The 27,363-nt window shown below is 44.6% G+C and overlaps 1 protein-coding gene across 2 annotated transcripts in view; it reads right to left on the bottom strand.

Moving 5' to 3' along the window:
* The window catches only part of RNF24 (ring finger protein 24), a 93,089-nt gene extending 71,395 nt beyond the window's left edge, over window positions 1-21,694 (bottom strand). For both annotated transcript variants that reach the window (XM_044274880.1, XM_044274879.1), the window contains exon 1: window positions 21,461-21,694. Coding sequence is in view for 1 of the 2 variants with exons in the window: in XM_044274879.1 (XP_044130814.1) it covers window positions 21,461-21,548 (88 nt within the window). In the remaining variant the exon portion in view is untranslated. The remainder of the gene's footprint in view (window positions 1-21,460) is intronic.
* Between the last annotated feature and the right edge of the window lie 5,669 nt (window positions 21,695-27,363).

Here is a 27,363-nt window from a genome sequence, read left to right as displayed (position 1 = left end):
GTTTAAGTTTATTCGTTGCTGTCATTAAATTGAATGCTCAAAAAATGTTCTGTCTCACTCCCATTTCTTCTTGTTGCATGTTGAAGCTCTACTTAGAACCTTGTTAAGATCCAGCCATGCTAAATATGATTTTCTGCCATTTTTCAAGTTGTCTTAAACTTTTGATCAGGACTGTATCACATAGTGCATGACAAACTATTTCTAACAAAGTTAGAACCAGCCCTGTACCCCACATGCATCCAGAGATCTCCTAATTCATTGCTCTGCTAGATTGATATCAATCTGACATCTCAAGTGGAGTGTCTATTCTGCTGCAGCTCAGGGGACGTGTCCATGTTCTCCCAATCACAGCTCAGGGGGCGTGTCCATGTTCTCCCTATCACAGCTCAGGTGGCGTGTCCACGGATGAAACTGAGCATGTGCGGCCTTCTCCATGAGCAGGACAAAGAAATAAGAAAAAAACAGCAGGTGGCGCTATACAGATACATTTTATTGAATAACTCAGTGGCTATACAACATTTTTGAATACATGCAATTACTAAACTACTCAGATCCAAGCGCTGGTTTGAAAACTGTAGAATATTTTTCGTGGGACAACCCCTTTAATTCTGATATGCTAAGTAGCTACTATTTTCATAAATGTTGACTTTCCTCTGAGATAACTCGCATCCGGCAAGTGTCGCCAGCCTACCGATATGCTGGAGGAAAGCCCATAGCTGAACCTTTCAGCAAAGTAATTTAAGCCCAGCAACTCAATGTTATGAGCCTTGATTTACTGATCTGATTGTAAGAGATTAGATTTATCCCTTCAAATCATCTAATCTGCTAAAGGGTAGAGTGCGGCAGCTGTCAGGGCGGATGGCGGGCATTCAAGAAAATTGCTCAAACATGTCACAATTGGTAAAATCCTATGTCGAGAGGCAAGGTCAGAGGGGTAAGGATGATAATTAGACTCATTTCACACTCCCTGATTTCTGCCCCTGTAATGGTCCTTGAACAATTGGGACAACTTTTACTGTATCAATACAGAACCCAGAGTTTCCCCATAATAGCGCCCCCATTCTAGTCACCAGCTAAGTAACAGCTGAACGCCCCCAACCTCAATCAGCTCTTTATTGGGGGAAGTGGCCACTGGATAGAGTTTATCCCGAGAGGACAAACTCTGTCTCAACGTGAGATGCTACAAAGAAAACAAGCAATAACCAAATGTTCTGAAATGTACAGATCTTACAGGCAAACATCTGACACCAGCTGACTATGGGCAGGACAAAGGGACATTCTTGAGTGTGCAGGTGTCACAGGACCAGCTATGGTGTGTACAAAGCACAGTGAGATCCTACTGATGTTTACACTATAAGCAAATGGGGCTATGACTCCGGTTAGACAAGTCTATGATAGGAAGGAAACACAGAACTGTATCAGTGTGGACATTACATCATGGCTTGCTGGACATGGTGAGATTTTCACTACAAGAATAATACTATAGTAACTGCTATAATGCTGCCTCCTATGTAAAAGAATATAACTGCTATAATACTGCCTCCTATATGCAAGAATATAACTACTATAATACTGCTCCTATGTACAAGAATATAACTACTATAATACTGCTCCTATGTACAAGAATATAACTACTATAATACTGCTACTATGTACAAGAATATAACTACTATAATACTGCCTCCTATGTACAAGAATATAACTACTATAATACTGCCTCCTATGTACAAGAATATAACTACTATAATACTGCCTCCTATGTACAAGAATATAACTACTATAATACTGCCTCCTTTGTACAAGAATATAACTACTATAATACTACTCCTATGTACAAGAATATAACTACTATAATACTGCTCATATGTACAAGAATATAACTACTATAATACTGCTCCTATGTACAAGAATATAACTACTATAATACTGCCGTTATGTACAAAAATATAACTACTATAATACTGCCTCCTATGTACAAGAATATAACTACTATAATACTGCCTCCTATGTACAAGAATATAACTACTATAATACTGCCTCCTATGTACAAGAATATAACTACTATAATACTGCTCCTATGTACAAGAATATAACTACTATAATACTGCTCCTATGTACAAGAATATAACTACTATAATACTCCTCCTATGTACAAGAATATAACTACTATAATACTGCTCCTATATACAAGAATATAACCACTATAATACTGCTCCTATGTACAAGAATATAACTACTATAATACTACCTCCTATGTACAAGAATATAACTACTATAATACTGCTCCTATGTACAAGAGTATAACTACTATAATACTGCTCCTATGTACAAGAGTATAACTACTATAATACTGCTCCTATGTACAAGAATATAACTACTATAATACTGCTCCTATGTACAAGAATATAACTACTATAATACTGCTCCTATGTACAGGAATATAACTACTATAATACTGCTCCTATGTACAAGAATATAACTACTATAATACTGCTCCTATGTACAAGAGTATAACTACTATAATACTGCTCCTATGTACAGGAATATAACTACTATAATACTGCTCCTATGTACAAGAATATAACTACTATAATACTGCCGTTATGTACAAAAATATAACTACTATAATACTGCCTCCTATGTACAAGAATATAACTACTATAATACTGCCTCCTATGTACAAGAATATAACTACTATAATACTGCTCCTATGTACAAGAATATAACTACTATAATACTGCTCCTATGTACAAGAATATAACTACTATAATACTCCTCCTATGTACAAGAATATAACTACTATAATACTGCTCCTATATACAAGAATATAACCACTATAATACTGCTCCTATGTACAAGAATATAACTACTATAATACTACCTCCTATGTACAAGAATATAACTACTATAATACTGCTCCTATGTACAAGAGTATAACTACTATAATACTGCTCCTATGTACAAGAGTATAACTACTATAATACTGCTCCTATGTACAAGAATATAACTACTATAATACTGCTCCTATGTACAAGAATATAACTACTATAATACTGCTCCTATGTACAGGAATATAACTACTATAATACTGCTCCTATGTACAAGAATATAACTACTATAATACTGCTCCTATGTACAAGAGTATAACTACTATAATACTGCTCCTATGTACAGGAATATAACTACTATAATACTGCTCCTATGTACAAGAATATAACTACTATAATACTGCTCCTATGTACAAGAATATAACTACTATAATACTGCCTCCTATGTACAAGAATACAACTACTATAATACTGCCGTTATGTACAAGAATATAACTACTATAATACTGCGCCTATGTACAAGAGTATAACTACTATAATACTGCTCCTATGTACAAGAATATAACTACTATAATACTGCCTCCTATGTACAAGAATATAACTACTATAATACTGCTCCTATGTACAAGAATATAACTACTATAATACTGCTCCTATGTACAAGAATATAACTACTATAATACTGCCTCCTATGTACAAGAATATAACTACTATAATACTACCTCCTATGTACAAGAATATAACTACTATAATACTGCCGTTATGTACAAGAATATAACTACTATAATACTGCTCCTATGTACAAGAATATAGCTACTATAATACTGCTCCTATGTACAAGAATATAACTACTATAATACTGCCTCCTATGTACAAGAATATAACTACTATAATACTGCTCCTATGTACAAGAATATAACTACTATAATACTGCTCCTATGCACAAGAATATAACTACTATAATACTGCTCCTATGTACAAGAATATAACTACTATAATACTGCCTCCTATGTACAAGAATATAACTACTATAATACTGCCTCCTATGTACAAGAATATAACTACTATAATACTGCCGTTATGTACAAGGATATAACTACTATAATACCGGCACCAGAATCATTACCAGGCAATTAGCACAATTCTTTATTTCTGTGTATATAAAAGACTTAGCAGGGAATGAAGTTTAACTTTGTTCATGATGTCAGGGGGACAGGGGTGATGACATCAGCGGGGGATCCGCTCGGCTGTGGCCGATTTATTTTTTATACCACTGTAAAATGAAAAGTTATTACAATATGGATAATATTATTCGGCCCCCTGGGGCATGGATGAAAAGCTCGCTGGAGACAGATAAATCTCCGCTTCTCTGACATAAACCCACATTGAGCAGCTGTCCTCCAGGCAGGAACCACACACAGGGCCGGCAGGACGCACAATACAATACCCCGGTGCTACGGGGCCACCTGTGTCAGCCAAGTCCTAGCAGGGCCCGAGAGAGCAAAACAGACCCGAGCTGTAAAAGAAAAACTGCTTTTCTTGCCCACAGCAACCAATCACAGCGCAGCTTACATTTTTAAAGGCTGGAACATGAAATGAAAGCTGTGCCGTGATTGGTTGATACAAGCAGCAAAGAAGTTTTTTTATTGGGCGGTGTCATAAACCGCCCCCAAATGTCAAGCTGTTACAAAACATGACTAGTACATGACTGTTCTAGGACCGGGGACCTGGCACCATCACGTCAGGTAACCCCCCCATCCATCATATTTATTGGACGCATCAAAGTTTCTTGAGGGGACCGCCCTTTAAGTAGCGTATATTATGTTATATTATAAAGATGTAGCAGTGAGGAATTTGTCATTTAAAGGAATTTTCCATATACTTTCCATACGGGTGGTCATGGAACGCTCTGCCTTTCAAGGAAGGCTCTGCCTCTTTCATGATGTGTCATGCCCTTTCAGAGTAGATCTGGGCGCAGGGGCTGTATCTAGGTATGCCAAATGACGCAGCATCCTGGCACCACCTACGGTAGGAAGCGGCTCTCCTTGAGCTGTTCGGGAGTGTTGACAGCCCTTCTGGGGGTCCGGGAGGTCTCCCCTTTTTTAAGGGAGCATGGTTTTCCAGGATATCACAATGAGATGTGCAAATGACACCTGCAGTCCTGTGCAAAACCACAAATTGCCAAATGACAAAATCAGCTCTGCTACATCTGTAGCTATCTGTCACACTCAGGCCTATGTGAAGCGGACAGCTGGAGGCCTCTTCCCCCGGCTCTTCCATTCATTAGCTCTTGTGCAGCAAGTGCTGTTTACAAGCCTGACATTCTCATCCACATGCTAATTGCATTCATTAAAGTGATAAGCGCGGGGCCCTGGCATCTGCACAAGGCACTCAGGTCATGTCCTGACAAAGCACAGGGGCCCTAGTGAGCGGCGGCTGCTTATAAAGGGACAGCGGACGATAGCCATCAAGAAGATGGGGCAGGAATGGTTCACCCTTTCCTGAATCTCCCTGGCATCAAAGGGTTGATGACTGGGAATAATAGAAGGCATAAGAGAGATGGAATGGAGGGACCCCGGACATTAAGGAGCGGTACTCGCATTGCCTGCTGACCTTTAGGTGACCATCACAGGTTTTCTGCCCAGTGATGGTAAGGCTATTTTTAGCCTGTGATTTTGGAGGGAAAAGTTTTCCCGCTTCTAGTCAGGATCGCTGGGCAGAAGTTTGATTCTGCCTGGTGATTTCCATTTGATTGGTCAGATTGATTGACCTATTGTGACCCAGGGTTCCGGGGTAGGGTTACCCGGACCCTGGTAACAATGGTCCGATTGGTGGAAGGGGACGGTAAATGGGCTATAAGTGTCTGTGCCCCGCGGGCCGGGTTGCCTTTCGTTTGCACCTGCCCGTGGAGCCGGATACTTTGTGCGCCCTTCCCGCCCACCCCTATTTTGTCGAATGTTGGCCGTGGTTCTAAAGAGGGTGGTTTCGATAGTCATCCTGTGATGGGAAGGACTCTGATGTATGGTTATGGTTTGGTTGAGTTGGAGTTAATGACTAGGATCACAATTTGTACCATATTTTTCGCCCTATAAGACGCACTCCCCCCTCCCAAAGGTGCGTCTTATGGGGCGAATACTGCCATTTACACTGATACATCGCTGACCGCGATGCTGCCAGTGGTGTATCAACAGGGAGGGAGGAGGGGTGGGGGCCGGCATCTGGTGTTGTAATGGCAGCGGGGCCCGATGCAGTCACTGTATTCTATCACACCGGGCCCCTGCTCACTGTAGTATTAATAGGTAACAAGTAGGCATGGGCGCTGTTTTATACTATAGTAATCCTCTGCAGCATAGAGAAATCCATGTACTCACTTGAAACACTTGGTCCTGCCTACTATATTGGCCTGCCTTTTGTCAATTTGGACCTGTCTACAACATGGGGCCATTTTTATTTATTTATTTTTTCCCAGGCCACTTTAGGTTCCCAGTCCACCCCTGATGCCATCCCTTATCTCAGCCCGCTTTATAAATCAGATTTTTGCAAGAAGTGTCACTAGGAAATGAGTGAAATATAATTCCATGCTGAATTTAAATTACCAAAAATGAAGAATGGCATTTAGTCTTAATATTTATTCACCACACCATCCCAACGTGGAATGTGACAAAGCAATTCAGTATGCAGACATTTCATTATACACTCATCCATAATGATGCTTACATACAGTTCTGTTCAAAATAATAGCAGTCAGACATCACTAACCTGATCAATCACTGTTTTTGGTAGAAATTACATTTCTACATGGCAAACAATTTACTAGCAGGTGTAGTAGAGCAATAGAAATCCAACAGACCCAACAGTCATGACATGCATGCTGCTGATTCTGTGTAATTCAATCACTAATTGAAAGGGACATGTTCAAAATAATAGCAGTGTGGAGTTCAATGAGTGAGGTCATTCATTCTTTGAAAAACAGGTGGCAATTATTGCCCTTATTTAAGGAAGGAAGGCAGCGAATGTTGTACATGCTGATTACAGTGCATTTCTCTCTGAAATTCTGAGGAAAATGGGTCGTTCCAGACATTGTTCAGAAGAACAGCGTACCTTGAATAAAAAGTTGATTGGAAAGGGGGAAACATATAAAGTGCAGAAAATGATAGGCTGCTCAGCTAAAATGATCACAAATGCTTTAAAATGGCAACCAAAACCTAAAAGATGTAGAAGAAAGCTAAAAACTACCATTCAAATGGATAGAAGAATAGCCAAAATGGCAAGGACTCGGCCAACAATCGGCTCCAGGAAGATGAAAGAAGGTCTGAAGTTCCCTATGAGAACTGTTACAGATAGAAGACGCCTATGTGAAGCCGAGCTCTCTTCAAGAAGCCCCCGCAAAGTCCCACGGTCTAGTGGCCGGAGACAGTTTGTCAGACGACCCCCAAACACTGAATTCCAGCCACAGTGCACTGTGAAGACAGTGAAGCATGGTGGACCAGCATCATGATATGGGGATGCTTCTCATACTATGGTGTGGGGCCTATTTATCGCAGACCAGGGATCATGGATCAGTGTGAATACATCAGAATACTTGAGGAGGTCCTGCTGCCTTATGCTGAAGAGGAAATGCCCTTGAAATGGGTGTTCCAACAAGACAACGACCCCAAACACACCAGTAAACGGGCAACATCTTGGTTCCAGACCAACAAGATTGACGTTATGGAGCGGCCGGCCCAATCCCCAGATCTTAATCCAATAGAAAACTTGTGGGGCGACATCAAAAATGCAGTTTCTGAGGCAAAACCAAGAAATAGAGAAGAACTGTGGAATGTCGTCCAACCATCCTGGGCTGGAGAACCTGGTCACAGGGGCAGAAGGTGGTGACTCCGAGCAGCACAGACGTCCAGCAGTTCTCAGAGACAGCGGTCATACAACTGAATATTAGTGACGGGATTCAAAGGAAAGCTAAATCTTTATTTTTTTTCAGTTTATATAGCGAGTGTTTGAGTTTGTAAAGAAGAATACAAACACTGCTATTTTTTTGAACAGTCTAATATTCACTTTTCTTCAATTTTTTAAAGGAACAACACAAATTTTATATATTTTTCTTCATGTTTTGATTTGGAATAGAATGTGTAGTGTTCCCAATGCATTTGTGTGGATGGAAATAAAAGCTATTAGAAGGATTTTGAGCTTTATTCACCTTTTTAAACACACTGCTATTATTTTGAACACAACTGTACATCTGTAAATCTGATTAGTAAAGCTACAAGGCACAGCACTTCCTGGTCTCTGCAGGCTACTTTCACATTTACATTGTGAATTCCGGCAGACTGTTTTGGCAGAGAACAGCCTGCCAAAGTCCTCAGGATCCGACGCTGCCAGATACAAACGGACTGCCTGCTGTCCCCAAAAAGTACAATGGGGTTCGGCAGATATCTGTACGCTGTTTCGGCAGACAAGTGGAGAGTTTGCCAGAACAGTGTGCCAGAGTAAAACTAGCCTAACCAACACATAGTTGGACTGGCACTGTGTTGAGAGGAAAGGAGGGGAAAACAACAGTGGCACTGTGCCATCCATTATCTCATCCCGCTTTATTAATCAGAACATTGTAAGAACTGTTAAAGGGAAACTAAAGCCAGAATCCAAAGAAAAAATAAACTACCAACAAAACGTACTATAATCTCCTCATGTGTCTTTGTTGTTTGCTCTTGTTTTGTCAGATATCACAATAGCAGATGATGAAAACTAAACTATAAAAGCAGTCCGCTGTTCTCTCTGGCTGCAGCCATGACTTCTCTCCATCCCTCTCTGATGCCAGTGCACGTGAGGCAGAACACTGAGCAGGAGGAGGCTGGGCTTAGCCTGGATACATTTAGTCTACATAGTGAGCATGGCCATTGTGTTGGAAGGAATCTTCTAGTTTCTAATAATACAAAATAGAGTACCAAAATATAGTACCAGCTTTAGTACATACATAGTACCAGCCATAGTGCCAACAGTACCAGCTCTAGTATATACATAGTACCAGCCATAGTGTCAATAGTACCAGCTCAAGTATATACATAGTACCAGCCATAGTGCCGATAGTACCAGCTCAAGTATATACATAGTACCAGCCATAGTGCCAATAGTACATACATAGTACCAGCTATAGTGCCAATAGTACCAGCTCTAGTATATAAATAGTACCAGCCAGAGTACCAATAGTACCAGCTCTAGTACATACATAGTACCAACCATAGTGCCAATAGTACCAGCTATAGTATATAAATAGTGTCAGCCATTGTACCAGCTCAAGTATATACATAGTACCAGACATAGTGCCAATAGTACCAGCTCTAGTATATACATAGTACCAGACATAGTGCCAATAGTACCAGCTCTAGTATATAAATAGTGTCAGCCATAGTGCCAGCTCTAGTATATACATAGTACCAGCCACAGTGCCAATAGTATCAGCTCTAGTATATACATAGTACCAGCCACAGTGCCAATAGTATCAGCTCTAGTATATACATAGTACCAGCCACAGTGCCAATAGTATCAGCTCAAATATATACATAGTACCAGCCATTATACCAGGGGCGTAACTAAAGGCTCATGGGCCCCGGTGCAAGAGTTCAGCTTAGGCCCCCCTTCCCTCAGTGCTTTGTGTGTCTTTTTATGCGGCACAAGTGTCTTTGGGCCCCTTCAGGCTCCTGGGCCCGGTAGCGACTGCTACCTCTGCACCCCCTATAGCTACACCCCTGCATTATACGAATAGTACCAGCTCAAGTATATACATAGTACCAGCCATAGTGACAATAGTACCAGCTTTAGTATATAAATAGTGTCTGTCAGCCATAGTACCAGCTCTAGTATCTAAATAGTGTCAGCTCTAGTATATACATAGTACCAGCCATAGTGCCAATTGTACCAGCTCTAGTATATAAATAGTGTCTGTCAGCCATAGTACCAGCTCTAGTATATACATAGTACCATCCATAGTGACAATAGTACCAGCTCTAGTATATACCTAGTACCAGCCATAGTACCAATAGTACCAGCTCAAGTATATACATAGTACCAATAGTACCAGCTCTAGTATCTACATAGTACCAGCCATAGTGCCAATAGTACCAGCTCTAGTATATACATAGTACCAGCCATAGTGCCAATAGTACCAGCTCAAGTATATACATAGTACCAGCCATAGTACCAATAGTACCAGCTCAAGTATATACATAGTACCAGCCATTATACCAGGGGCGTAACTAAAGGCTCATGGGCCCCGGTGCAAGAGTTCAGCTTAGGCCCCCCCTCCCTCAGTGCTTTGTGTGTCTTTTAATGCGGCACAAGTGTCTTTGGGCCACTTCAGGCTCCTGGGCCCGGTAGCGACTGCTACCTCTGCACCCCCTATAGCTACACCCCTGCATTATACGAATAGTACCAGCTCAAGTATATACATAGTACCAGCCATAGTGACAATAGTACCAGCTTTAGTATATAAATAGTGTCTGTCAGCCATAGTACCAGCTCTAGTATCTAAATAGTGTCAGCCATAGTACCAGCTCTAGTATATACATAGTACCAGCCATAGTGCCAATTGTACCAGCTCTAGTATATAAATAGTGCCAGCCATAGTACCAATAGTACCAGCTCAAGTATATACATAGTACCAATAGTACCAGCTCTAGTATCTACATAGTACCAGCCATAGTGCCAATAGTACCAGCTCTAGTATATACATAGTACCAGCCATAGTGCCAATAGTACCAGCTCAAGTATATACATAGTACCAGCCATAGTACCAATAGTACCAGCTCAAGTATATACATAGTACCAATAGTACCAGCTCTAGTATCTACATAGTACCAGCCATAGTGCCAATAGTACCAGCTCTAGTATATACATAGTACCAGCCATAGTGCCAATAGTACCAGCTCAAGTATATACATAGTACCAGCTCTAGTATATACATAGTACCAGCCATAGTGACAATAGTACCAGCTCAAGTATATACATAGTACTAATAGTACCAGCTCTAGTATATACATAGTATTAGCCATAGTACCAATAGTACCAGCTCTAGTATATACATAGTACCAGCCATAGTGCCAATAGTACCAGCTCTAGTATATACATAGTACCAGCCATAGTGACAATAGTACCAGCTCTAGTATATACATAGTACCAGCCATATTACATACAGCTGAATAGCTCATCTCCCCAGTTAGCAGTGATAATTCCTCCCTTCACTGATAATTCTGCAGATTTGCCTTTCAGCCGCTTTGGAAAGCTGGGTACCATGGGGAGGAATGCTGGAGATCACTATGCATATATAGTATATAATATATATATTCGTCTTGATATTATATTTATGGATATAGTATATACCAAATGTGGCCTCCATTACATCTCTGCTGAGGTTGTTACCCAGCTTTCCCAGACTGCTGAATTCCAAATTTTCCATGTTATGTCTTGATAAATCCCATCGTACAGTTGGACCAACTTGCCGCTCAGGGTTCTGGAAAAGCTGGGTGACAACAACACTGTGCAGCTGCATTGGTGACAACAGATTATGCTGCCCTGGTGTCCTATCACAGATTCACACACTATATCAGGGCGGCATCGTGTGTATTTTATAGAACAATATGCCCCATCACCATCTGTAGAGATTGTTACCCAGCTTTCCCAGACTGCAGAATGCCAGATCAGCTTATTGATGAACTGGTAAATCAGGAGCCTGGAAAAGCTGAGTAAGAAGCCCAGTGGCAAATTCTCTATACTGTAGCATATCTGCGGCGTTGCTAGGGTCTCAAAAGATCCGGGGCCCAAGCACCAATGCATATGGCCCAATTCTCTAAGTTGAACAACCGCAGGTCCTTTTCAGCTACTGCATTTAGAACTGATCACATGACATGTGAGGTCATCACAGGTCCCTCAGCTCTTGCAGTCCATTTGATTCAATTGTACTGAGGACTGCAATACAGTTGTATCTATCTGGCAGGCAGGACTTGGATAAAACATCAGAGGAATGTTTTGACCTAGCGACGCCCCTGGCATAGCTAGAAAGATTTGTCATTCAGGGTCCCAGGAAAGCTGGGTAAAATACTTCATGATGATAATGGCTGTAAGGCTAGTTTCACACTAGCGTTAACCACCTCCGACAGGGAGCAGCCTGCTGTAGATTTCTGAATCCGGCACTGCCGGAAGCTGCCAGATCACCGTCTGGCCCCATTGACTATCGTGGGGAGCGGCAGAGATCTGGCTGCAACTTGGCAAACATGCCGAGAATTAGCCAGACAGAAACCGCTCCGGTTCAAAAACAGGCCGATCTGGCATTCTACTGGCCGGCGGGTGTCAGGTAGCGCTCAGCACTGCCGGATCCAGACATCCTCGGCAGGAGGAGATGGTAAACGCTAGTGTGAAACTAGCCTAATACGCTGCGGAATATGTTGGCACTAAGTGAGTAAAATAAATAAGTTCTATGGACCTGCTTAATAATACAGTAAGTCTACCGAAATAAATCAGAGCCCATCTCTAGCTGAAGATGGAGAAGCAGGAACATCTGTTTTACTGCTTTCTACACCAGTTTTTCAGATGTCCATGAAGAAAAGACTAAAGACAAATGTTTCTGAGCAGGTTATGCTTCTTTTTTTCTTGTTTTTCAGGGTTTAGTGTCCACGGATCCGTTGTTCCGTTTTTGAGTTCCGTTGTGTTTCCGTTTCCTTTCCGTTTTTCCTTTCCGTTTTTCCGTTCCGTTTTTCCGTATGCCATGTACAGTATACAGTAATTACATAGAAAAAATTGGGCTGGCCATAACATTTTCAATAGATGGTTCATAAAAAACGGAACGGAAACGGAAGACATACGGATGCATTTCCGTATGTGTTCCGTTTTTTTTGCGGACCCATTGACTTGAATGGAGCCACGACCCATGATTTACGGCCAAATATAGGACAAGCTCTATCTTTCAACGGAACGGAAATACGGAAACGGAATGCATACGGAACACATTCAGTTTTTTTTGCGGAACCATTGAAATGAATGGTTCCGTATACGGACCGTATGCGGAACACAAAAAAACGGCCCGTACACTCGCAAAAAAAAAGTTTGTGTGAACTAGGCCTAAAACCTCATGCACACGACCGTTGTGTGCATCCGTGGCCGTTGTGCCGTTCTCCGTTTTTTTTTGCGGACCCATTGACTTTCAATGGGTCCGTGGAAAAATCGGAAAATGCACCGTTTGGCAGCCGCGTCCGTGATCCGTTTTTCCTGGCCGTGAAAAAAATATGACCTGTCCTATTTTTTTCACGGCCAACGGTTCACGGACCCATTCAAGTCAATGGGTCCGTGAAAAATCACGGATGCACACAAGATTGTCATCCGTGTCCGTGATCCGTGTCCGTGATCCGTGTCCGTTTTTTCCTATCATTTCAATGGCAAACTTGACTTAGATTTTTTTTTCATTTTTCATGTCCGTGGATCCTCCAAAAAACAAGGAAGACCCACGGACGAAAAAACGGTCACGGATCACGGACCTACGGACCCCATTTTTGCAGACCTTAAAAAAAAACGGTCGTGTGCATGAGGCCTAAGAGGGATAGGACAGCCGAAGGGCCATGAGCTGAAGGGAAGGGTTTAGGTTAAGAAATTGGTATTGGGGAGGGGGTGGACGCTGTTTCAGTTTTCGCCTCAGGCAGCAGGAAGGCTAGGTGCACCCCTGATTATACACACATTCATAACGATGACTACAAACATTTTTAGAAAAATCTGACTAATAAAGCTACAAGACACAGCACTTCCCAGTTTCTTAACCAGCAGACCTAGACTGGGACAGTGCTGAGCAGAGGAGGGGGAATAGTGCAGCGGCACTACGCTATCCTTTATCTCAGCATGCTTTATTAATCAGATTTTTGTAAGAAGTGGAAATGAGTGATGTCATACTAGGCTGAATGAGAATGAGTGGCATTTAATCTTAATATTTATACAGTACATAACGCCAACCTGGAAGATGCTCAGCTAATCCCGTATGCAGATACCTCATTATATGCACATCCATAATGATGCTATTAATTAAAAAACAGTCTGTGACCTGATATGCTAATAGGGTACAGCTATGTTAGGGGTGTAGGTGTACTTTAGGTAAAGCTGTACTCTGACAGAGTATCTCTTCAAACATGGTGCACTGACGTTGAGTCTCAAATGTCACATTAAACTGGAACAGGTACTAAAAATAGTCAAAAAACACAACAGAAATCATAATTACACATCTAATAAAAGCTTAAAATCCAATCCCGCATTGCCTCATGTGTGATGCATGTCCTATTTATATGGCTCAGAGTACCAATAAAGGATAAAGATGCTAATACATTTAAAATTATGTCTATGTCATGAGAAAAGAACAAAAAGTACAATAACAAAAATAGCGTAAATTCACCATTCAAGCCCTATGCAGTCATCTGGTCTTTACTGAAATGCAGCCATCAGGCCGCTACCTTTAGGAACAGTCCCAGTGGTTGGCTGCTGACCCAAGTACTAGGGCAACAAACCACTGAATATCATGGACAACCACTAAATACTAGAAAATGGGGCAAAAAACAAACAAACACTAGCACCAGGGACTGGAGCAACAACGCACTGGAAACCAGGGACTGGAGCAACAAACCACTGGAAACCAGGGACTGGAGCAACAAACCACTGGAAACCAGGGACTGGAGCAACAAACCACTGGAAACCAGGGACTGGAGCAACAAACCACTGGAAACCAGGGACTGGAGCAACAAACCACTGGAAACCAGGGACTGGAGCAACAAACCACTGGAAACCAGGGACTGGAGCAACAAACCACTGGAAACCAGGGACTGGAGCAACAAACCACTGGAAACCAGGGACTGGAGCAACAAACCACTGGAAACCAGGGACTGGAGCAACAAACCACTGTAAACCAGGGACTGGAGCAACAAACCACTGTAAACCAGGGACTGGAGCAACAAACCACTAAATACCAGGGACTAGAGCAACAAACCACTGGAAACCAGGGACTGGAGCAACAAACCACTAAATACCAGGGACTGGAGCAACAGACCACTGGAAACCAGGGACTGGATCAACAAACCACTGGAAACCACGGACTGGAGCAACAAACCACTGGAAACCAGGGACTGGATCAACAAACCACTGGAAACCACGGACTGGAGCAACAAACCACTGGAAACCAGGGACTGGAGCAACAAACCACTGGAAACCAGGGACTGGAGCAACAAACCACTGGAAACCAGGGACTGGAGCAACAAACCACTGGAAACCAGGGACTGGAGCAACAAACCACTAAATACCAGGGACTAGAGCAACAAACCACTGGAAACCAGGGACTGGAGCAACAAACCACTAAATACCAGGGACTGGAGCAACAAACCACTGGAAACCAGGGACTGGATCAACAAACCACTGGAAACCAGGGACTGGAGCAACAAACCACTGGAAACCAGGGACTGGAGCAACAAACCACTGGAAACCAGGGACTGGAGCAACAAACCACTGGAAACCAGGGACTGGAGCAACAAACCACTGGAAACCAGGGACTGGAGCAACAAACCACTGGAAACCAGGGACTGGAGCAACAAACCACTGGAAACCAGGGACTGGAGCAACAAACCACTAAATACCAGGGACTAGAGCAACAAACCACTAAATACCAGGGACTGGAGCAACAAACCACTGGAAACCAGGGACTGGATCAACAAACTACTGGAAACCACGGACTGGAGCAACAAACCACTGGAAACCAGGGACTGGAGCAACAAACCACTAAATACCAGGGACTGGAGCAACAAACCACTGGAAACTAGGGACTGGAGCAACAAACCACTAAATACTAGGAAATGGGGCAAAAAACAAACAAACACTAGCACCAGGAACTGGAGCAACAAAGCACTAAATACCAGGGACTGGAGCAACAAACCATTAAATATCAGGGACTGGAGCAACAAACCACTGTAAACCAGGGACTGGAGCAACAAACCACTGGAAACCAGGGACTGGAGCAACAAACCACTGGAAACCAGGGACTGGAGCAACAAACCACTGGAAACCAGGGACTGGAGCAACAAACCACTAAATACCAGGGACTGGAGCAACAAACCACTGGAAACCAGGGACTGGATCAACAAACCACTGGAAACCACGGACTGGAGCAACAAACCACTGGAAACCAGGGACTGGAGCAACAAACCACTGGAAACTAGGGACTGGAGCAACAAACCACTAAATACTAGGAAATGGGGCAAAAAACAAACAAACACTAGCACCAGGAACTGGAGCAACAAAGCACTAAATACCAGGGACTGGAGCAACAAACCATTAAATATCAGGGACTGGAGCAACAAACCACTGGAAACCAGGGACTGGAGCAACAAACCACTGGAAACCAGGGACTGGAGCAACAAACCACTGGAAACCAGGGACTGGAGCAACAAACCACTGGAAACCAGGCACTGGAGCAACAAACCACTGGAAACCAGGGACTGGAGCAACAAACCACTGGAAACCAAGGACTGGAGCAACAAACCACTGGAAACCAGGGACTGGAGCAACAAACCACTGGAAACCAGGCACTGGAGCAACAAACCACTGGAAACCAGGGACTGGAGCAACAAACCACTGGAAACCAGGGACTGGAGCAACAAACCACTGGAAACCAGGGACTGGAGCAACAAACCACTAAATACCAGGGACTGGTGCAACAAACCACTAAATACCAGGGACTGGAGCAATAAACCACTAATCATTTGAAACCAGAAACATGGCCAAAACATCTCTGAACACCAGAGATTGGGACTACACACCAATTAATGTCAGGGACTGGAGCACCAAATATTAAAGGGAACCTGTCACTGGGATTTTGTGTATAGAGCTGAGGACATGGACTGCTAGATAGCCGCCAGCACATCCGCAATACCCAGTCTCCATAGCTCTGTGTGCTTTTATTGTGTAAAAAAAAAAATAATTTGATCCATATGCAAATGAACCTGAGATGAGTCCTGTATGTGAGATGAGTCCAGCGTTTAGGAGCCCAGCACCGCCCCACATCCTCAGAATCACCTCCTTACTCCCCGATGTAAGAAAGCCAGAGCGCCGTAATCTCGCGATGCGCGAGCTAGCGCATGCGCAGTGTCCTCATAGTGTTCCTTCCCTGTGCTGGCATCAGCCTCAGGGAAGGAACTGCGCATGCGCTAGCTCGCGCACTGCAAAATTACGGCGCTCTGGCTTTCTGACGATGGGGAGCAAGGAGGAGATTCTGAGGATGCGGGGTGGTTCTGGGCTCCTTCACGCTGGACTCATCTCAGGGACAGGACTCATCTCAGGTTAATTTGCATATGTATCAAATCGTTTTTTTTACACAATAAAAGCACACAGAGCTATGGGGACTGGGTATTGCGGATGTGCTAGCGACGATCTAGCAACCCATGTCCTCAGCTCTATACATCAAATCCCGGTGACAGGTTCCCTTTAAGTCATCATAAACTAGAGCTGCTCTAAAGGACTCAGGACGTTCAGGTCTTTCCAAGAGAGAAGCAGAAACACCAGTTATGGGCTTGCCATTTGGACATGCCCTTTAACCCCTTCCCGACCAGCGCCGTAATAGTACGGCGCTGGCTGGGTCTTTAAAGATGGCGCCGGCTCCTGAGCGCTGCGGGCGCCATAGCCACCTGCTTCTTATAGCAAACACCCGCGGATCATGTCCGCAACCGGCAGTAATGCTGATCGCGGACATTTACCCTCTGAAATGCAGCAGTAAATCCTGACCACGGCATCTGAGAGCACTGAAAACCAAAAGTGCGAGCTTCCGGTGGTGCTCCGGATCCCCCGTGCGGCGATCGGAGGAGCCTGAGCTTGTGTGCAGCAGCCCCTGTCTTTGTGAATGACAGGAGGCTGCTGCATAGTATTTCCTATGGATCCCTTGCCTGTAATAGGGCTCCATAGGAAACAAGCAATTTTCTCATAGACTCCAATGCTAGTGCATTGGAGTCTATGAGAATAGCAATCTAATGACTGCATGTTATAGTTCTCTATGGAAAAAACATTTTCCCAAAAAAATAAATAAAAATAAAAATAAAAAAAACACACATCATGGGGTGAAAGGGTTAAGGATGGAGTTAGTACAGATGCTATGACCCAGGCACATGCCACTAGATCTGTGAGTCTTCCCTGAGGCTGCCTGTGCATTAGGCCTTATGCCTACGTTTTTCGGGTCCGCATCCGAGCCGCAGTTTTTGCGGCTCGGGTGCGGACCCATTCACTTTAATGGGGCTGCAAAAGATGCGGACAGCACTCCGTTCCGAGGCCCCACAAAAAAAATATAGCATGTCCTATTCTTGTCCATTTTGCGGACAAGAATAGGCATGTCTACAATGAGCCGCCCGTTCCGTCCTGCAAATTGCGGAAGGCGGCTTAAGTTTTTTACGAATCCGCGGTTTTCGGACCGCAAAAAACAGAACGGTCGTGTGCATGAGGCCTTACACTGGCTAAGTTCTTCAGAGACCCTTGGAGCTATTGTCTTCTGTTATTCTTATGGCTGACCAATGGGAAAAGATTGCAAAAAGTGACCCAATGGGCATTTTGTGACACCCGTCCAGGCTGTGACTCCCCTTTAAAAGTCTTTCTTGCTTTGTTGCCTAGCAGCCAATCAGAGCTCAGCTTTCATTTTTAAAACTGCTCTGGTAGAATGAAAGCTGCGCTGTGATTGGTTGCTATGGGCAACCAAGCGAGTTTTACCTATTTAGACAGTTTCGATATATCTGCTATGTGTTATGTCTAGGGCAGAGGGGGTGGAGCATAGCAGAGGGATTCCTTGTGTCATACTCCGCCCCCTTCAGCTAGACATAACACAGTAGAGTGTTCCTTTAAGGAATTTTCTACTTTATTCTGACGACTGTTTTTGTGTCACAAGATAACCTGTGTACATACGGCTGGAAGGTTAGGTATGTACAGTAAGTGGCTGCCGCTGCTCAGTAGGGGTCAGGTTATCTCAGGAAGTTCCCTGTTAGTAAAGTCTGGTGAAAAGCATTCAGCAAGCAGAGGATGAAAGAGGGGGGTGAAGAATCCCCCCGCCCCCGCGGGGGGTCCGCAGTCCTAATTACCCTGTCCATGGACTGGCTGAACATAAATATGTCTTCAACTTACTAATATTTCAATACTTCACCCTTTTCAAGATCTCTGCTTGCTGTCAGAAAACCAAAAACATTCTTGCTTACCTCTTGAGGCTGAAAAATTGTACAGAGCCTCACAGCTGAGGGTTTGTTACTCTTGCATCCAGTCTAGGCAACCATCTAGACTCCAGAACCGATCTGGCCTGATACACTGCGACAAACTCAGAGCAGGTTAGATGTCGTTCAGGCTTGATTGAAATGTGACAAACCCCCATCCGGAGGCAAACCGGAAAGGTTTCTATTCATTGACAGCAAGCAGTGACGTTGACAATGGCGTGAGACTGAAACACAAAGTAAAATAGAGAGAGTCTGCTCGGTGCGGCTGCGTGGCTCTGTGTACAGGGAGGCTCTGGATGAACAGTCAACAAGGCTGAAATGGCTGATAACGGGGAGCAATAGACAGCACGGGAAATGGACGGGAGACTGCCGAGACCGTGAATATCCTGTCATGTACAGCAGAGCTGAGAGGGTCACGTCCCGCAAACCACATGGTGTATATGGGGGATGATATGGATCAGGCAGTTGGATTTCAACATGCCCAACCCTTTTTATTCCTGAGGGCAAAAGCCTCAACCCTTTTAGGACCCATGCATGCTCAGCTGAGCAAAGCATGCATGTGTACGGAGGATCAAGTGAGATTGCAACCTGCTGCGTAATACAAACAGGTTCAGCTCTGCTACATCTGTATACGTTATTCCACCTCTATCCCTGCAAATACTTCCCTAGCGCCGTACAGCGCGATGCCCAGTGTCAGTGCCGTCATGGGATACCATAGAAGTCAATGGAGATGTTGTAGAACGCCGTCCAGGGGAACTCTGAGTAACTTCCCATATGGACCCTCCAAACCAGAGTAGGCTGGGGGCCCCTCAAAGTGCTGTCACCCCAGGCCTTACGCACTCCACACTTGAAGGGGGTTTTCAGTTGTATGAACATAACCCTTTATGAAAAACTTTTAATATACAGGACTTTGTTTCGTTTGCTGGCAGTTATCATATCTCTGCTTGCTGTCAGTGAGTGAACACATTCCAGATTGCGGATCCGCGTTTTTTTTTACGGATCGTGGTCTGCATTTTGGACATGTTATACCTTTTTGCAGAACAGACATATGGATGCGGAAGGTACACGGATCATCCATGTGCTTTCTGCATCCGCAAAAAAATACGGCATATCGACCTATTGAAGTCAATGGGTCTGCAAAAAAAAAATGCAGGCGACACACGGACCGCGTCCGTATTTTATGATCTGCAAACTGCAAAAATGATACCGTTGCGTGCATGAGGACTTAGGGTAGGGTCAACATGGAGTGGGCAACAGTGCGCCCAAAATCATACGGGCATTAACAACGCAGTGAAAACCGCGCCAGCGTGCTACCCGCCCTCCCGTTGGCGCCATCTTCCACTGCCTGTACTGACAGGCCGTCAGCTGTGTGAGCACGGCCAGGTCTTTTTAGGCCGCTCCATCTAAATACAACATGTTCCCATTCGCTAACAGCAAGCAGAGATCTTATCGAAGGTGAAAAAATTTAGTCAAACCGTAAATCCCCTTTAAGCAACTTGCCGCACAATGTGAACAAGGCCGACAACAGAAGCAGATCGCCAAGGCGTAATATTACAGCACTGAGCATTATAACACCCCGGAGCGTACCAACTGTCAAGCAGGGGGGGGACCGGTTTCTCCGCAGTACATTTTTCTGTCATTTTTTCACAACATATGTGCACGAGGGCGCTGACATCGCCGCCTGGCTGCCTCAGGACAACTGCTTTTGTGTATTTCCCCTCAGTCTGCCAATGGCCAGCATTTCCAAAGTGCACACACCCCCCCCCCCCCCCCCCCCCCTCCTTTCTTCCCTATGAATCCTGCAAGTCTGCATTCACCTTCAGCAAGCTCCACATGGGAGCAAAGACAAATACAAACAGCACAGGGCCGGGGGTAGAACCTGCACCACAACGCACAGGAAAATGCAGGAAAGTGACACCCTGCAAAGCTGGGATTTAAGGGGGTCATTACCACCTTAACTATGCAAAGGGGGAATTACCATATATTGCTTTATAGGGAGGGGGGTATATGAAGTAGATGCCACAAAGCGGCATGGAAAATTACAGCAATGCATGCAAAGGCGCTGCGGGCATCATGCCTGATACAGGCAATTATAGGGGGGGGGGGGGGTGCACGGAGAAGCCTAAGAACCAATATTGGACTGAATCACCATTCAAAGTTCTAGCGGATGCAATGCAGATAAAACAGTTGGATCTCGCCATCCGCTGCGTCTACCGCAATGCAATGCACCCTACATGGCACATGGACCATCGTAGGGCTTAAGCCTTTCGCCCACATGGCTCAACTGTATCGACTCCCCAGAAATAACGGGGTGACGGTGCCCGTCGGTCGGTATTGCATGAGGGTATCATTATTATAATGGCATATGAGCCGGTGATGTGGACTCACCCAGGGAAGAGGCAGATGTAAGGTCCAGAGGTTGATCTTTATAGCGAATCCCAATGCTGCGGTTGGGCACTGCGATGGGTTCTGGCATAGAACGGGCAAGGTCCTGATGCCCCGGGCTCCCACTCACCACTGGTTGGCTAGTAAGAGAAAAATGATCATTTGTCTGGCAGGATTTCTTTCCTTTGCACGTAGCAGAAGAGAGGGAGCTGAGAGGTTTCCTCCCTCCCCTGCCAATCATCCCCTGCCTGTCTGTATACAGAGGGAGGGCCGGTGGGCAGGCCCCGGGAAGGGGCAGGGACAGAAAGAGCCAGGGTGGGAGAGGAGGGGAGCACATGGGGAGAGAGAGATGCAAGATGGAGAAAGACAGACAGAGGGAGGGAGGCGAGAGAGAGAGAGGACGCAGGGAAAGAGAGGCCAGACACAAAGGAAGAGAATGAAACGCATTAGAATTCCACTATGGACGTGGCCCCATCACAAGTCTCGCCGAATAGTAAAACCACAACCTAATCAAACCTAAGTATTCAGCTTTCCGCCTCGCTGAGTCTGAAAAAGCTGGGTGACAGTCCCTGCTCTGTGGGTGACAGTCCCTGCTCTGTGGGTGACAGTCCCTGCTCTGTGGGTGACAGTCCCTGCTCTGCTCACTAACAGCCATACAAGAGAATTGGGACACACTAACCTTAGTTTATATAAGGTGGTCCTAAAGGGGACCCCACTGTCTACTTGAAAAAGGAAATCCTATGGGAAAAAAATATAGTGATATAAAACCCACAATAATCACCTGATAGACACATGGCCCAATACTCAACCACACGTCCGGTGACTGCGGTGGGAAAGAGTAGGGCTGCTCAGGGGCCACGGTAGTGAGTTGTTACCAAGCCCTTCTTACTCACCATTCAGTCGTCCATATTGCACTGTAGTGTGGTCACCTTCACCTGGATGCTCCTGGATAGTCCTGGATACTGGTGGGGTCTGGATAGATTCTATATGCTCCACTGGAGATGCACGGTATAGGACGTGCACAAGTGCCTATATAGGAGGGCGCCTGAAACGTGTTAAACTCGCTCTGACATCCCTTGTGCCAGCAACAAGTTATATTCATCAAGCTGTGTATATAGGTATCCGTTAAAGTACTGAATTTTTCCCTTTTTAAGACGCATCTAGGTTTTAAAGGATGAAATTCTAAAATATTTTTCATCAGACCTCCAATCTGTATCAGACCCTCAAACTTTATCAGACCTCAGATCAGACACCCAATCTGTATCAGACCCCCAAATTTTATCAGACTTCAGATCAGACCCCCAATCTTCATCAGACCCCCGATCTTTATCAGCCCTCAGATCAGACCATCAATCTTCATCAGACCCCTGATCTTTATCAGACCTCAGATCAGTCCCCCAATCTTTATCAGACCCCCGAATCTGTATCAGACCCCCAAACTTTATCAGACCTCAGATCAGACCCCCAAACTTTAACAGACCTCAGATTAGACACCCAATCTGTATCAGACCCCCAAATTTTATCAGACTTCAGATCAGACCCCCAATCTTCATCAGACCCCCGATCTTTATCAGCCCTCAGATCAGACCATCAATCTTCATCAGACCCCTGATCTTTATCAGACCTCAGATCAGTCCCCCAATCTTTATCAGACCCCCGAATCTGTATCAGACCCCCAAACTTTATCAGACCTCAGATCAGACCCCCAAACTTTAACAGACCTCAGATTAGACACCCAATCTGTATCAGACCCCCAAATTTTATCAGACTTCAGATCAGACCCCCAATCTTCATCAGACCCCGATCTTTATCAGCCCTCAGATCAGACCATCAATCTTCATCAGACCCCTGATCTTTATCAGACCTCAGATCAGTCCCCCAATCTTTCAGACCCCCGAATCTGTATCAGACCCCCAAACTTTATCAGACCTCAGATCAGACCCCCAAACTTTAACAGACCTCAGATTAGACACCCAATCTGTATCAGACCCCCAAACTTTATCCGACTTCAGATCAGACCCCAAATCTGTATCAGACCCCAAAACTTTATCAGACCTCAGATCAGACCCCAATCTTTATCAGAACCCCAGACTTTATCAGACCTCAGATCAGACCCCCAATCTATATCAGACTCCAAAACTTTATCAGACCTCAGATCAAACCCCCAATCATTATCAAACCCCCAATTTTTATTAGAGCTCAGACCCCCAATCTGTATAAGGCCTTAGATCAGACCCCCAACCTTTATTAGACCTCAGATCAGACCCTGAATCTGTATCAGACACCTTAGATCAGACACCTCCAATCCTCATCAGACCTCAAATCAGACCCCCAATCTTTATTAGAGCTCATTCCCCCAATCTGTATAAGGCCTCAGATCAGACTCCCAATATTTATTTGACCTCAGATCAGACCTCCAATCCTCATCATACCTCAGATAGAACAAAATAAATAAATTTACTTACCTCTCCTGCTTAGGATAGCATCTTCCTGCACTCCCCACTCCCTGATCTTCTGCCAGCGCCGCGCAGCACTGTGACCTGATGTCACACAGTGTTAAGTCATAGTTCACGCCTACATGCCATACGTCCTGACACTATACACAGTTAGGACACAGCACAGCGGGTGCCCAGAAAAAGATCAAGGAGCTGTCAGTACAGCCAGTGCTAGCAGCTCTACAGTCGTGGCCAAAAGTTTTGAGAATGACACAAATATTAGTTTTCACAAAGTTTGCTGCTAAACTGCTTTTAGATCTTTGTTTCAGTTGTTTCTGTGATGTAGTGAAATATAATTACACGCACTTCATACGTTTCAAAGGCTTTTATCGACAATTACATGACATTTATGCAAAGAGTCAGTATTTGCAGTGTTGGCCCTTCTTTTTCAGGACCTCTGCAATTCGACTGGGCATGCTCTCAATCAACTTCTGGGCCAATTCCTGACTGATAGCAACCCATTCTTTCCTAATCACTTCTTGGAGTTTGTCAGAATTAGTGGGTTTTTGTTTCTCCACCCACCTCTTAAGGATTGACCACAAGTTCTCAATGGGATTAAGATCTGGGAAGTTTCCAGGCCATTGACCCAAAATGTCAACATTTTGGTCACCGAGCCACTTGGTTATCACTTTTGCCTTATGGCACGGTGCTCCATCGTGCTGGAAAATGCATTGTTCTTCACCAAACTGTTGTTGGATCGTTGGAAGAAGTTGCTGTTGGAGGGTGTTTTGGTGCCATTCTTTATTCATGGCTGTGTTTTTGGGCAAAATTGTGAGTGAGCCCACTCCCTTGGATGAGAAGCAACCCCACACATGAATGGTCTCAGGATGCTTTACTGTTGGCATGACACAGGACTGATGGTAGCGCTCACCTTTTCTTCTCCAGACAAGCCTTTTTCCTGATGCCTCAAACAATCGGAAAGAGGCTTCATCTGAGACTATGACTTTGCCCCAGTCCTCAGCAGTCCATTCACCATATTTTCTGCAGAAGATCAATCTGTACCTGATGGTTTTTTTTGGAGAGAAGTGGTTTCTTTGCTGCCCTTCTTGACACCAGGCCATCTTCCAAAAGTCTTCGCCTCACTGTCCGTGCAGATGCGCTCACACCTGCCTGCTGCCATTCCTGAGCAAGCTCTGCACTGGTGGCACTCCGATCCCACAGCTGAATCCTCTTTAGGAGACGATCCTGGCGCTTGCTGGACTTTCTTGGATGCCCTGAAGCCTTCTTAACAAGAATTGAACCTCTTTCCTTGAAGTTCTTGATGATCCTATAAATTGTTGATTGAGGTGCAATATTAGTGGCCACAATATCCTTGCCTGTGAAGCCATTTTTATGCAACGCAATGATGGCTGCACGCGTTTCTTTGCAGGTCACCATGGTTAACAATGGAAGAACAATGATTTCAAGCATCACCCTCCTTTTAACAGGTCAAGTCTGCCATTTTAACCCAATCAGCCTGACATAATGATCTCCAGCCTTGTGCTCGTCAACATTCTCACCTGAGTTAACAAGACGATTACTGAAATGATCTCAGCAGGTCCTTTAATGACAGCAATGAAATGCAGTTATAAGGTTTTTTTGGGATTAAAGGGGTTGTCCGGGTTCAGAGCTGAACCCGGACATACCCTTATTTTCACCCCGGCAGCCCTCCTGAGCCTGGCATCGGAGCATCTCATGCTCCGATGCGCTCCCGTGCCCTGCGCTAGATCGCGCAGGGCACAGGCTCTTGTGTTTACAATAACACACTGCCGGGCGGTAACTTCCGCCCAGCAGTGTGTTCGGTGACGTCACCGGCTCTGAGGGGCGGGCTTTAGCTCTGCCCTAGCCGTTTTACTGGCTAGGGCAGAGCCAAATCCCGCCCATCAGTGCCGGTGACGTCACCGGGGTTCCTGTCAGCCCCATAGAGAGCCCCGGTACGTCACCGGAACTCAGAAAAATGCCTTTGCCCTGCGCGATTTAGCGCAGGGCAAAGGAGAGCATCGGAGCATGAACTGCTCCGATGCTCATGTCAGGGGGGCTGCCGGGGTGAAAATGGAGGGATGTCCAGGTTCAGCTCTGAACCTGGACAACCCCTTTAAGTTAATTTTCATGGCAGACAAGGACTATGCAATTCATCTGATCACTCTTCATAACATTCTGGAGTATATGCAAATTGCTATTATAAAAACTTTAGCAACAACTTTTCCAATTTCCAATATTTATGTAATTCTCAAAACTTTTGGCCACGACTGTACACTCCATGCTCCCCAGGCCTCCTGCATACTAATGAGGGCTTACATAATAAAAGTACTCATTAGTATTTGCTTTATAAGACGCACTGCTATTCCCCCCCCCCCCCCCCCCCCCACACACTTTCTTATAAGGTGAAAAATATGGTAACTTTTGCCCCCTGATGAACAAGGCATCTTTTTCTGGGGAAACACGTCAGGACAAAGTATGAGTTTGGGACTTATAAACCACAATTTTTTTCAGGGTCACCATGGCAGTGTTGTGAGCTTAGCCCCCGAGAAGTGAGGGCGGGTTCTCTGCTTCTAGGCAGGGGTAGCTGAGGGTCATTGGAAAGATAGAGGAAGAGATCTCTACCTGAAGAAACAACTATTTTTTGGCCCTGACTAGTGTTGAGTGAACTTGCGATTTGCAAGTTCGGCATTTTGGTTTGGGTTATCAAAGAATTCCGTAATGGGTTCTGTTACCACGGACCATAACGGAATTCTATGACGGCATGCACCACAGAAGCCTATAAGAGGCATTCCGTATTGCATTCCGTCATAATAGAAGTCTGTGCTGGCCACAGACTTCTATTATGACGGAATAGAATACGAAGGCTTCCATGGTGCATGCCGTCATAGATTTCCGTTATGGTCCGCGGTAACGGAATCCATTACAGAATTCTTAGATAACCTGAACGCCGAATTTGCAAATTTCACGTTCGCTCAACACTAGTCCTGACCCTACTGCTATCAAGGAAAATGTGACTCCACTGCTATGAAGGTGCATCTGGTATCTATCCTGACCCCACCAGTATCGAGGACTATCCAGGAGCATCAGAGTGCATGTGATTAACTGCAGTCCAATATGGACGAAGGAATAGTGAGCAAGAAGGGCTTGGTAACAACATAGTGCCATAGCCCCTGTGCTGAGCTCCTCTTACTTACTGCAATTACGGGACGGCATGGTTGAGTATTGGGCCATGTGGAGGGTCTTAAACATAAAATTTACCAGGATAGACTTAAAGAACTTAGGGGGGTCATTTATTAATATTGGCGATTTATCCGTCGGTCTTAATACCCCTGCGTTGGCAGCTGATGCGTAGCGGTGAAGGTGCCTAAAATATGCCTAAAATATATATTATATTTCTTAATAAATTACCCCCTTAATCTGTATAGCCTTGAGGAAAGAAGGGAATGGGGC

This window comes from Bufo gargarizans, unplaced genomic scaffold (assembly GCF_014858855.1).
Source record: "Bufo gargarizans isolate SCDJY-AF-19 unplaced genomic scaffold, ASM1485885v1 original_scaffold_2114_pilon, whole genome shotgun sequence".
Taxonomy (NCBI): Eukaryota; Metazoa; Chordata; class Amphibia; order Anura; family Bufonidae; genus Bufo; species Bufo gargarizans.
Note: the sequence above shows the minus strand (reverse complement) of the source record. Positions and strands in the feature narration are given on the sequence as shown.